The sequence below is a fragment of the Notothenia rossii genome, assembly GCF_949606895.1.
Source record: "Notothenia rossii genome assembly, chromosome: 8".
NCBI classification, from domain to species: domain Eukaryota; kingdom Metazoa; phylum Chordata; class Actinopteri; order Perciformes; family Nototheniidae; genus Notothenia; species Notothenia rossii.
In genome coordinates this window covers 17,917,057-17,930,746 of record NC_136906.1, presented here as the reverse complement: position 1 = coordinate 17,930,746, position 13,690 = coordinate 17,917,057, and the positions used below count along the sequence as shown (strand labels likewise).

The following is a 13,690-nucleotide window of genomic DNA, read 5'->3' as shown; positions in this document are numbered from 1 at the left end:
TTGGATACTGTATAAACTGAGGTAACTGTTGAACAAAAAAAGAGATCATCCCACAGCAGCCTTCTGTGTTCATGTTCACCTCAGGTTAAGCATTTGTTAGGAAATGTTGGAGTCATGATCTCTGCCCAAGGTGTTGAGTCTGGAACCCCTGTGGAGTCTGGAGCTGTCCATGGTACCTGGCCATAAGGTAATGCTTCACCAACTTAAATATTAAATATATTCGTATTAAAGTATATCATATAAAGACGGGTTTGATATGATCTTTCAGAGTGCTGCCTATCACTCTGAGAAATATTTGTCGTAGTTGCAGTCCGGAGTTAAGTCGAACACTGCAGACCTAATGTCCCATCTCGCTTGCCATAGGAAACAAAACACTGGATATGGTGGCAGACAGTTAGCTCTGCTAGCCATCGTAGGCTGTTTATTATCATGCCAAAATGTTCGGAATTAAGTAATAATTTGTCTCTTGATGAAGGGGGTTCTGGAGGGGATGTGGCTAAATAATGGGAAACATTTTCGGGAGAAAGAGTCAACCTTCGCGTGTAACGGAACAAGACAAAGCCATTTTGGTGAGCTGATAGCGGCTGTAGCAGCAGATTAGTTCCCCGTTACTTGAATGCAAGGCAATGGGTAGCTCAGTGCATAGCGCTGTAGTTAACAGGCTACATGGATTATTTTTAGCTTCATTTCCTAGCATGCCACTGTTATTCAGCGTCTGTACAGAACCCCTTTTGTTGGGACTAGCTAAGTGTTGTCTTTGGGTGTGTGTTATGAAGTCTAAAACCACAGTGAACAATTCAACGCGTTACAGAAAATTCATATAATGAATATTAATTGGTGAAATTGAATTGTATCATCCGTAATGGTCAACTTCTTAGATGTTCTAAACTGTACATTATATTGTTAAATGTAACCAGAGTTAACACCATCTTAATCATGTGTAGCCTTTCTTATTATAATATTGTCAGTTGGTTAAAACACACTTGACTTGTATTTGTTTTCCAGCAATTGAAGCAGCAGAGAGATAAATTGAAGCAGTATCAAAAGAGAATCTACCTGCAGCTACAGAAAGAGCGGCTTCTGGCAAAGCAGCTGCTAAAAGATGGCAAGAAAGAGTAAGCATTAAAAAGACATATACCTTTTTCAGTTCACATCTGAAACAATACTGTATGTATCACCATGTAGTAACAGTTCTATAAAGGCAGGCAACAACATACAATAGAGAATGTTAAATCAAAAATGATATGGTTTTCTGTTGTGTTTCTGTGTAATGTTTGTTATACATCTTGAAACAAGCTTAAAAAAGCAGTGTTGAAAATGATATACATGTATTATTTTTGTAATAGTTATTAAGAACACTGTAAGTAGGTTTTGATTAAAAAGCAATGCTGCATGATAAGCCTATACTGTATGTAGAACCTTCGTTGAAGACCACTGTCTGTTTACTGTGTATGCAATACCACATTCTGTATGAATACTTTAAAGCTTTCTCTCTGCTGTATTATGTTTTCCCTTTGTATCTGTTATCAAAGGAAAGCACTGCTGCTTCTTAAGAAAAAACGATATCAGGATCAACTACTAGAAAAGACTGAAAATCAGATTTCAAACCTAGAGCACATGGTAAGTTTTGTGAGATTACACTCTTCAATGTCATCCCTTTTTAATTCACCAAGCTAACTTTATAATAAAGTAAAATCTTCCAATATATGTTTTTTTCTTTTACGGTATAATATGGCTGTCTGATATTCAATATAGGCAGGACTTATGCAATGAAAAACATAATGAGCCACTATGCAGTCATGGTGTGGGAGTCATTTTGTAACTTGTTTTTCTTTTATCAACAGGTCCAAGATATTGAGTTCATGCAAATTGAGATGAAAGTAATCGAAGGACTTAAGGTTGGCAATGATTGTCTGAAGAGTATGCACGAGGTAAATTTGCTTTCATGTTTCTAATTCATGTTTTGTTTTCAGAAAACTCCCTTTCACATTAAACGATAATATTACCACTTTAAGCTTTAGATATGTTAGTTAGTGAATACTTCAACAATGTCAACGTTTCCACTGATACACATACTTCAATGAATGTGATCCTCTGGTGAAGAAAGCAGCAGAGAACGCTTGTGGTTTGTGTTAGCATAGCTGGTGCACATTGTTTGAAGATTAAAGGATTAAGAAGCAAAGCCTTGACTGCAGCGGTGTGACTGCTGCACATCCTTGGATACAGTGTACAGATCTTGTTCAAGAAATTCACAAGCCAGCCAGAATATGTGGAAAGAACCTTTCATCTAAAAACACCTCTGTATCATGGAGTTTCTCTTCTTGACAGATCATGTCAATTGAAGATGTGGAGAGAATCATGGATGAGACCCAGGACTCTATAGATTATCAAAAGGTAAATGTCTGCTTGATATCAGTCGAAAACCCTTTTACATCGCCTTTTCTATTTTATTTTTTCAATAATTGTTTGTCAAAACCTCTATAGAATATGTTTATTTTAGCTGTAAGTTTAAGATCAACTTAATTTGCACTATAAAAAAACATTATTTGAATAATGCAATTTTGTATTTGAAAATCATTACCAAATGTTATATGTTTAGAGGATGCACACTGCACAAATACAAAATAAACACATTTCCCATTACAGGGATAACTGTCCATGTTGATAGTAAGACAACATAAAATCAAGGCTGTCACTGTCAGAATCAGAATACCTTTATTAGTCCCACAGAGGGGACATTTACATTGTTACAGCAGAAAAGAGCCAAAGACAGCTTAATGTTACCTAAGAAGCATGCATACAAAAATATTAAAGGGGACCTATTATGCTAAATCCACTTTTTCACGTTTTTGTACATCAACATGTGTCCCCTCTGCGTAAAGAGATTCTGAAAGTTTCATGAAAAAAAAGATTCTTTCTCTTTTTGTCCTGATCCATTTATTTTATATAAATACCTGTCTGAAAATGAGCTGATCAGATTTTGGCCACTTTATGATGTCATAATGTTTTTTTGGCTTGTGTAACCATTAGCCATTAACTAACCAAGGTAACCCCCCCCCCCCCACACACACCTTATCACCTGAATCTCCTCCTAGAGCACCATTGTGTTCTTTTTAACCAAATATATCTCAGATTATCTTTTAAAGATAAACACATTTTATATAAATAAAGTTACACAATTTACAAAAAAACACATCCTGTAACAGTTCTGAAGATTTAGCAGCCAGGTATATATTGCACAGTTATTAACGGCATATATATATTGCACATAGTTGGTGGTTAACAACAAGGAGTGTTATGGCGCATTTCCACTGCAGCGGGTAGCCCCGTTTAATCGTCCTCAAGCAGCCAGGCCAGTTTTTGGTGGCCTTTCCATATATCGCGTAGCACCGGCTAGCGGGTACTTTTTTCCAATTTTTCCGGCCCCAGAAAATCGTGGTTCTATCAGGCCAGGGCCAGGGCTTAACTAGTGACGTCAACACTCTCGACTGCTGATTGGTCAGAGAGAATCGTCACAAGATCGCGCGCGAGATCATCCCTAGCGTCGCATATATATCTAGAAGCAAGCTTGCAGCATTTTTATACACAGCATTTTTGTAAACGGAGTAAACGATCGCTTCCACATCCTCCATTGTTGTGTGTGTTTTGTGAGTTGTGTTGCATTGAAGATGACGCCACTGCAGTTTTACCCAGCGTCGCTCCGCCCCAAAAAGCCCGCCGAAAAGCCGATCGCCCCACCTACAATGCGTTGCTACCCCAGGTCCTAAACTGTAAAGGAAATGCGCCACGGCCTCGGACGGCCAGCGAGGCGGCCTGAGCGAGGACGCTTAGGGACGCTTAAACGGGGCTACCCCGCTGCAGTGGAAATGTGCCATTATAGTGCTATATTATGCTGTCAGCTAACACGTTTTGCTCCTGTAGCAAATAGATGAGCTGCTGGCTGGAGCCCTGACGCAGGAGGACGAGGATGCTGTTTTAGCCGAGCTGGAAGCCATCACTCAGGTGGGCGTTGAGTGGGCCTTGCACCTTTCTTATCACAGAGAATGTTTGCTGATCGTGCATTATCTTTCCCTGTAACGTCCCACTCCACATTTAAAGCTACACACTGAGGCCTGGTGTAATCACATGCTTCAGATGTTTGCCACTAACTGTATTTATATTTGACATGATTTGTAAAATATCAATATCTGGAGGAGAGGAATGCTTCTAGCAATGTTACAAGCCACAATATAATTAATTGTCAGCAATAATAGGGTGTATAATTGTTATTTTAAATTATGCAAATTGTCATTCCTATCGAACGACACAAATTATTTCACACTAGAAGACAGATTTTAACTCTTAGGATTTTCAATTTGGAAAAAGTAGAAAGAAATGCTCTTGAACCTTTTTAGCAGGATAACTAACATTTTTTGGGATGTGCCATCAAACAAGTTTGGGTTAAATAACTTGGCTCATATAATAACAATGACAGCCTTAGTGCTGAGTAATATTATTGCACTTCAGGGAAAAGGTCTTTGCCAATGTTATATTATTGTGCTTTTCTGATTGGTAATTTAACTTTGTATTGTTGCAACTTGTATTGTTACTCTTCCCTTGTCCGGAAACAGGGAGAAGATTTAGCCCTTCCAGAGGTCCCTACTGAGCCAATAGGAGGGGTCCCAGAGGCAGCTAAGGCTGAACCGGGTATGGCTGTTTTTCTAATCTTATATCACAATGCATTCCTCACACTCTTGATAAAGTGTATTTACAGTAACTGATATTTGTTTTACTTTGACTTTCTTGTCTAGAGAGGAGAGAAGCAAAGAACAAGCCAGAAAGAGAGATGTTGGCAGCCTAGAAGAGTACTTTTATTATTGGAAATAGGCTGTCTTGTTCCAAGGAGCTGTCTGTTGAATTCAGTATTTCATTCCTAACTGTTGACAGAAGGTGAAGATGGGATCTGCAGATATCAGTGCACCTTCACACATTTGTCAGGACCGGCACTGTGTCTGCACTCTGGTTTACTACTCTGTTGAAGTATCTACTTAAAGGATTGGAAATATGATTTTCTTCTGTGTCTGAATTAGAATAGCACAGCAATGTCACATTGTAACTTCTCTGGTTATGGTGTCACAGAATTAAAAGGACACATTTGTAGATGTTTTACACATTAATTCCAACTGTTTTCCATATAAAACTGAACCTTGGCAACATGTTTTCTTCAATTTCTTATCATTTGATCTTTTATAACTGCAAACAAGTAAGGTTCTGTGGCTCTAACAGACATTTTATATCATAGCATTTCATTCACAACTCTAGATTGTGTTTCATTGTTTCTCCAGAGGGGGGCACTACCTCCTAGATTTTCTTTTTGCCCAACAAAACAGGTGTGTTCATTCACCTCCCATCAGTGAAGTGTGCGTGGTTATTGAGAAAAAAAGTATACAGCTCATGTTGCTGATATGTGGGAGATGTTGAGACAAGAAAGCCAGTAATAGTATTTACAATCCCACACTAAGTGTGCACTTAGACTCTAATTGGCATGTACAATGAAACTAACACAAATTACCCACTGTGAGAAAAACATCACCTGTGGTGTAACTGAAAACAATCAAGAGTATGTCTTGCTCACAGACTTTCAATGCAGTTGTATACATAACATGTTATTTTGTAAACACAAATAAGAAAACCTTCATTGGGACAGCAGTTCCTCTACTGCACTCTATTTGAAGATTAATTAAATGGCAGCAAGAGTGTGCTTAAATGCTCTGATGGGCATAAGCATTAAACAACAAAAGGCACTACGCTGATATGGATCAGTGTTTTTGGCTCTATGTGATTTATTTAGAGCAGCCATTTCGAAGTGATGCACTACTACATAATTGCTTTAAATGGATGTACACTTTAGAGAACTGTGTCTTTAAGCTCATCTTAATCAGACAATAGGATTGGTAACATAAATAGGTATATCAAACTCGGAATATATTAGGTATACTTTTACAGGGCAGAAACTTCTTTTAACTGTGACATGTTCTATGAGCATTGTGCTTGTGTATACTATAGTAATGGTAGAGCTCGATTGGTAGAGAGTTATGGGGGCGTGCACTCTAATAAGGTGGTGCTGCATTCTAATACTGTGGGAAATGTTTGATTAGGGTTTGAGCGGAGTGAACATTCGAGTAGTATGGAAGCCTCGTCAACATAGAAACACACATTTACTGACAGTCTCTTTTAATTTTTAGCCAACACTCATTTAGTTTTTGTAAAATTAGCGTACAACATTTCTGAATAAGACTACATCCAGTTCAGCCTAGCACTGGTGAATCGTTTGTTTTCAATTAGGTATGGTATTTTATATGACACATAAAAAGAGGACCTTTAATTTGTAAATATGCCCCTTTTTAGCATCATTGTATTTCCGAGTTTATTTCTCAAGCCTTCTGCTGCTCATCTCAGAGGGTGAAAAGCTCATCTGTCGTGGAGTTCCTGAAGGCAGCAGCGGGCTGTCAGCTGTGGAGAGGGAAGGTGTGTTTAGTTGGAGTGGGGTTTCGGAAGCGCTGTATCTTCTCACTCTCACGGGCGCGTTGCCTCGCCTATTGTAAAATCCAACTCGTGAATTTACCCTTTCCCTCATTTTTAATCGGATACACGTTTGAAGGAAAAATAAACGTTTATGGTCCTGGCTGAAGATTTCACGATGTCTCGCACCGACGAGGTTCACCGCATGACGGAAAATGTCTATAAGGTAAGGTTCAACTAATGAATAAAGTTTTGGGGTAGCTAACATAGAGAATTTGACTAAATATGTCAGATACACAGTGCAATTCCACCATTTAATCAGACATATTTCTATTGGTCAAGGCGCATTCAAAGCCTAATGTTTTTTCTTCTTCGATAATCCCTTTTAGGGGAGAGGCGCAGTGGATCAGTTGGGTGATATTATTCTGATTAGTTTACCAAAATTGTCTGTTTTCCACTTTATTTATACATTCTATGGTCTTCCACCTCCACATATTTCTGCAGGTTTGATAATTAAGGCATCACCTCAGTTAAAAATTACCTGCAGCTTACAAAACCAAAGTCACTTGATCAGTTTTTCCTACATGTAGGCCTATTGTTCAGTCCACCTTCTTCTCTGATACCAGTTGAGCCTTTTCCTAAGACACCAGTGGATTTCTATAGCCTAGTTTCCATCCTGAAATGAGGACACGATGCATTCCAGAAGCCAGTGTTTGACGGGCAGAGAAGGCTGGGCTTATCTGTTGCAACAAGTAAACATTTGCCCCACAGGGATTTCAACACTCAAACCGGTTCTGCCTAAACCTGTGTGAACTTTGCATTTACAAGTTAAAGGTGGGGTAGGTAAGTTTGAGAAACCGGCTCGAGATACACTTGTTATATCCCATGGAATGCTCTTAACATCCCGATAGCAATGAATATCTTAAGCGCTTTGACAAAAAATCCATTAAAAAATGTCATCTGTGGAAGCCGTATTACTGTAAAAAGCACGACCAATCATTTTAGCCGGCCCGGCTAAAGTAACTGGATGGCCTACCTGCCTGTCAGCCTTCCATCTCTGCACAAACTTATCTCGTGCCCTCATTGGTCATGTGTGTGTTGGAGGAGGGGCTCTGTAAGGAAGTGGCAGATTTTTTTCTGTGTATTTTCAAATTCTAGCGCACTCGAGCTGGTTTCTCCAAAATTACCGACCCAGTATGGTTACTGGGAAAGCGTTTCTTAGTTTTAAAATGTATTGGATATATTGGCTTTGGGATTTCATCTTAGTAGATGTATTATTTTATCTTTGAAAGGGCCGAAAACTGTTAAAAACAAAAACAAATGAGGTCTTCAATAGGCTTGTTTTTTAACATTTGCAATGATGTTAAACAAATAGAATGAGATCATCGGATTCAACATTGAGATTTGTCATTTTTCACCTAACAATGCTTGGAAATTGATTATGAAATTGTAGCTGATCAATGTTTTTTCCAATCACAGATTCATGTATCAACATGTTATAGGGGTCCACTCCTGTGTTTAGTGATCTCAGGCTTCTGTTTTGATTGTAGCATACTGATACTGGAGGAGATCTCTTTCAATATATTCCTAGTCATTATTTACACATAAATAACCCTTTAATGTTATCCTACTTTCAACGGCCCCAAAGCCCTAATCCAGCTGTAACGTCCCTCACAGATGGACAGTAGAATGGGTAGTTGGTAGCTGTTCATTCTCCCACAGGGAATAGACATCTATCAGAAAGGAGGTCAGATGAGCTAGGGCTTCTTTTAGAGCCAACAAGGGAACAAAAATATTTCAGGTGGCTATTTCTGTCCTGAATTGGTCACACAACCTATAGTGTATCCTTTTCATTGTGAATGTAAGGCCATGCTCTGCCGGGGTTCATCCAAGTGTTTACACCTACTGATATGGGTGTGTATATGTATATGTATATATATATATATATATACATATACTCACTGTAGGTGACAGAATCCTGATTCCTTGCTTTTTCAAGTAGGAGCCAGGCAGTGGGGCTTTTATCTTTGGGGGGAAAGACCCCGGCAAAGTCCTGACAGCCAGTGGAGTGACAGTCCTTCTTCCACACTTGGGACCTGACCTTGTGGCAGAAGCTAAGAGGTCACAGAGAGTGTCATCCCCAGTCACTGCCTTGCCAATTGTGCTCTCTTTACTAACGTCAAAGTGAACAGGCAGTTATCTTGAGTATGTTTTAATATTTAAAGGGATGGGTTCAATTTGACTGCCAGTGCCATCATATCTACTAGATGAAAAGCAGCAGTCTTTCACAGCATACTGCATTTTTTTAAGTGTTACATACTCTCAATATCACACTTGTTTAATTCTCAATATTTGACATTCTATTAAAAGGATAGGCAATAATGAGCATATATGGTCATGGAAGACTGCTGCTATTATGATGCAAAATGACACATTGTTCTAGTATGAAGTGCAGAATCAGTCAGTTTAAATGTTTGTGGATTGTAAGGCACATCGGGGGAATGGTGAAGCTGTAAGGCATGTTACAGAAGTATTGCAAATTACAGAAAAAACGTAATTGTGTATTTCAGTGATGCAAAAATTGATCCCAAATCAAATAATATGCTGTGTGATGAGTTAAGAGTTTATCCCGCCATAGGTGTCAAAGAAAGCAGGGTGCAAATATTGGATATGTTCCTCCCTGGAGTTTATAGTGTCTTACCTTTTTTTTGTAGCTTTTTACCATTTAGTAATGCTGTTTCCGTTTCTTTGCACTGATTATTAAAACACTCTCATGTAACTCCAGGTTTTGAAAAAGCTCCAACAACCACTCACCTTATACCAACTTTGAGAGAAAACAAATGGGACTTTCACTACACTAGCTTCCTGCAATAACCCTACCCATTTCTCTCTCCCTGATGCACATTTGAAAGCCTCCGTAGACAGTAATTGTGTTTGTCTACTTTGTATGCAAGCAGACCTCTCCTGAGGAAGAGCAGATCTAAAAACATACAGCAGCTGAAAAGTCATTGCAGACAGCAGCTGGGCAGATACTGAGAAATCGCATGGGAGGAGAGGAGGGTAACTGCACCGCTGTGACTCATGTTAGCCCAGTTGAGTGTGTGTGTTTAACAGGGCTGGGACTTTGCGCACTATGAGGGCGAGACTTGAGATTCAGCATCTCACTGAAAGTATTGTTCCTTTGGTAAAGGCCAGAGGCACTCCTTAGTTTTTTGAGATGACTTTATCTTAATCAACAGGGGAGTCAACCCTGTAAAACCCACCAATCCCAGCGTGATCCCATGTGATTCACCTGAGTCTCCTCCCTCGTATTAGACAGGCAGTTCCAGACGTGGCAATTGGCATCTAGTCATTCCAGCGCTGACGGGGTGAGACACATACTTAAGACTGACACTCGCTGTTTGCGTGTTCGTGTGCAGTGCCCACAGTCCTCTTCACCAGCTGGCCTTGTCACTGTGTGTCTGAGAGAGAGGTTGTGCCCCCGGGTCAAGCCTCTTAGCATGCCGATGGATGAAGTCTGAGAGGCCAACCTGGCTTGGGAGGAGTGGGGGGAGGAGGGTGGCGTGAACAAACAGATTGATCAGACTAGAGGCTTCAGAAGAATGGGGCTGTGTTTGTAACGGTCAATAATTAAACATTTTAATCACTACTAGGGTTTTTCCACAGTCCAAACTTGTATCCTAAAGGTCCTAAGGCATGGAGGCAAGTTGGTTGACCACACCCTTTAGCACATTATAACATGAACATTATTTCATGGAAGTGTTGTGTGTTCTCTCCCCGATACATGCGGTGCAGGTTTTGAACACACCCTGCCAGGTAAGGAAATAGAAGGGTGTGTCTCGTCTCTACCTGCCCTCAGGACAACACTCATTTTCCCATATACTGCCACTCCCTAATTATCAACACAGCCAGGAAAACAGTGGTTGCCATTTTCTCAAATGGTTGTTATGAGGAAGACAAAATAGTTGTTTGACGTTAACCTCACCGAGCGCCATACTTAATAATCTCTGGTTTGTTTTTGTGGCTAAAAGTCATCATGTTATATAACAAGCTTTCTCTTACTGTTGCAATATTGTCGTGACGTTCACAACAGTCAAATGAATGATATAATGATAATAGGACTACAGTTTCACCACAATCTCATGTGGGAGATCTGAACAGGTTGTCTCTTAGCAACAATGTGCTATTATTCTTATGTGTTTCTGTCATATCATTGTGCTAAAAGACTTACAGTTGGTGAAGGGCGGGAGAAGGCGAGTGAGGAAAAGCCATAGATTTAGTTTCGGACCAAGATAAAAGGGAGATGTTGAACCTGTCGTAAATGAAGAGAAATGCTTCATAAAAAGCCCATAAGGGATCCAGTGTAAACGGGCCTGTCCGCAGTGTATACAGTGCTGTGTGGTCATGCATTGAGATGTCGTCTGGGGTCACTTGAATGATTACGCCATCCATCACTTTATTTACCTTTTTTCTTGCGGTATATCACATCAGCCGCCACTTGCCTTATAATATGCGATTTAATGGGGTTTTAAATGACTTCAGCTCTTCAACATCTGCCTCCAGAATATAGTGTTTCTACAAGTGTATGCCTGCTGGTGCCTAGGGCTTTGAACAGATTGCATTATGCACTGCAGGAGATATCATAACATTCATTGCCTTTGAAACAGCAGATTTGTTCCCTGTGCATTTGACTGCGATGCAGAGAGAGGACTATTGCTCCACACACCCACCTTCTCTGCACGTCTGGGGGCGGATGGTTTAGAGACATTCTCTCTTTTCTTTTACTCGTTGGTTTTTCAAGGACTGAGACTGGAGATGCTCAGTGCTAAATACAAGGCTACACTGTATTGACGAAAAAGAAGCTTCATAGCCATACCGATGGAAAAAGATTCGTATTAAGTGACCTTAACATTGCGATCTTCCAGAATATTACTTATCCGTCACAAGAGCAGCATATATAAGAGCGGAATTTTGTCTTCATAGAAAGACTTAAAATGCTTTATTGTGGGGGTGGATCAGAGAAGGAGATGAAGAAAAGGAAGCATAGATGGAGACATTCCACATCCTTGTTGAAATAGTCCCTAATTACTGTGGAGGGTGAAGCTTTAATTACAAGGACTGAAAGAGACACACAGAAGCAGAGACAGAACATTTCAGTTAGTACTGTGGCATTGGACAATGGCATTACATTTAAGGGGTCATGGACTGCAGTTAACATGCCTGTGGCTAGAGCTCTGTGGCAGATGCTGCTACTTTCAGTAGCATTGGCCTCACTCCACCCACCCGGCTAGCAGAGCCCCAAACCCCAGTGTTTCTCTGGGACCCAGACAGTCATGCGATGTTGCAGAAAGAATTCAGGTTGCCACATGGTTTAGATGATTACTTTTGACATTAACATGATTGAAACTTCACCATTGGGATGTAAAGTGATTCAACCGAGACACATTGCCATGGAATTCTCTGTACTCTTAGTACATTTTTCTATTAAAATGATATTCCTGCTCCTAATTATAACAGGATGTACCGTCTTTGTCACAATTTAAATTGAGTGAGCCCTTAGAGATGTAGATTTGGAACACTTGAATAGGAAATATAAATGTATTTGGTGTTTACATTTGTTATTCGCTTGACACATGGTTTTCTGTCAATGTAGGGCTGTGTTGAAATCTGAATGTTGAGAGGAAGAGGTCAGCAAGGGGACCCTCACACATCAATTATTCATAAACCCCCTTCCTCAAAGCTTTAAAGCAGAAATGCTAAATGTAAATTGTCTGATGTGTTCTTTATCTCCTCATTGAAGGAATCCATGCTGATGTGTATTTTGTCTTCACTTGATGGACATTTGCAGGAACAGCAATCTCTGCTCACTGTTTATTGCCTTCCTGCTTTTGAGCCGAGTCTTTCGCAACTGAAATGAACAATATTATGAGGGATTCAGACTAATGCATTTGTATCCTCTGCCAAAATGAAAGGGTGTTTTGCTGGTCAAAGAAATAAAGCTAGCAAATAACTCTGGGTCTTGGTTGCTGTGGTAACCAGTGCGTGTGTTGGGTTAGTTGAGTGGCTGATGCCGAGCTGAGTGTGGGGTCACACTGGCTGCAGATGACAGAAAAGCAAACAAACATAACAAATAGTTCTGTTTCTGGCAAGCACATGGTTTGATGTGCACTGGCAGCAGGAGACACTGCAGTATAAAGGTAGGGTCATTACAGAGAACCTCCCCAACAGGCCTCAGGTCACAACTTTTCGATTTATAAAAGCCAAAGCGTACAAAATACTTTGCGAGCTTATGCAGTATGCACCACTAACATGACTAGGCATTTCACCTCTTCCACATGACGTGGCATGCATTGTTTTCATGTTGCTGACATTGTAAGTTTGCAGATAAAGCACACACACAAACAGCTAATATTTGCAAGTTAACTTAAGTATCTCTCTCTTCCACCTCTCTTCACACATGCCACACCGTTCAGATAACAAGGTGTGTTTGCATGACTGAGAAAAGCAAGAGCATGGGAGTGTCCATTGATAAGTTTTAGTAAGAGGGGATTAAAGATTTGTGGTGATCCGGATGCATCCTTTTGCTTGGATCCAACAGTTGAACCGCCTCGGTTAGCATAGCTCTTGTCTGAAATGTGTAGCATGTGACTCATGAGTGTTATTGGATAAGCAGAATCTATTTCCTTTTTTTATATTGTTTCTTCATTTTTGCAAAGACAACATAATTACAGAAAGTGCAGAAGATCACATTTGATAAAAACAAATATTTTCACCAAGTTATTTTCTCAAGTCTAAAGAGATTAAACAAGTTCCCCCTGATCCAATGAGAAAGGTGTCTTCAAATACTTTGCTAAGATTAAACAAAACTGGACGGTCCAATTAACATGACTCGTTTGGAATATCATGCATTAGCATCATTTGGAAGATATAAGCAACATCCTTATCTTTAACATACTGTAGGAGCATGTGCTGTAACTGTCAGAGTGTGCTGCATGAACAGGCGAATGGTTGCCTAGCCCTAAGTAAGTGCATTTAGAAACATCTTTGGATCCCCGTCTGTGTTTGACATGAACAATGTGCAATATTATACTTTTAACTCCTCTATATAACAAAAGAACACAAGAGCTGCTCTAAAACTATGCAGAACTCTCTGATCACACGATGATTAACAGCTTGTGCTCCACAACAC

The 13,690-nt window shown here is 39.9% G+C and overlaps 2 protein-coding genes across 6 annotated transcripts in view; both read left to right on the top strand.

The window, feature by feature from the left end:
- Nucleotides 1-353: 353 nt before the first annotated feature.
- LOC307016056 (charged multivesicular body protein 6-like) lies at nt 354-5,195 on the top strand. The gene is made up of 8 exons (XM_079645092.1): nt 354-569; nt 1,006-1,115; nt 1,533-1,620; nt 1,845-1,931; nt 2,329-2,394; nt 3,922-4,002; nt 4,611-4,686; nt 4,791-5,195. The coding sequence occupies exons 1-8, from the start codon at nt 504-506 to the stop codon at nt 4,838-4,840; spliced, it is 624 nt and encodes a 207-aa protein (XP_079501218.1). The 5' UTR covers nt 354-503; the 3' UTR covers nt 4,841-5,195.
- A 956-nt stretch (nt 5,196-6,151) lies between these two features.
- LOC307016354 (BAR/IMD domain-containing adapter protein 2-like) overlaps nt 6,152-13,690 on the top strand; it is a 53,185-nt gene continuing 45,646 nt past the window's right edge. For 2 of the 5 annotated variants that reach the window (XM_079645413.1, XM_079645415.1), the window contains exon 1: nt 6,156-6,727. In XM_079645413.1, the coding sequence (XP_079501539.1) occupies nt 6,656-6,727 (72 nt within the window). In that variant the 5' untranslated portion in view covers nt 6,156-6,655. Of the gene's footprint in view, nt 6,728-13,690 lie in introns of all 5 variants that reach the window. The other 3 variants (XM_079645414.1, XM_079645412.1, XM_079645416.1) reach the window with 3 other exon arrangements.

What these genes read in the sequence shown, in the direction of transcription:
- LOC307016056 (XM_079645092.1), top strand. Translation starts at nt 504, where the DNA reads ATGGGAAACATTTTCGGGAGAAAGAGTCAACCTTCGCGTGTAACGGAA. An exon ending in AGCTGGAAGCCATCACTCAG is followed by an intron (nt 4,003 to 4,610) that starts GTGGGCGTTGAG and finishes GTCCGGAAACAG; the next exon opens with GGAGAAGATTTAGCCCTTCC. An exon ending in GGCAGCTAAGGCTGAACCGG is followed by an intron (nt 4,687 to 4,790) that starts GTATGGCTGTTT and finishes TTTCTTGTCTAG; the next exon opens with AGAGGAGAGAAGCAAAGAAC.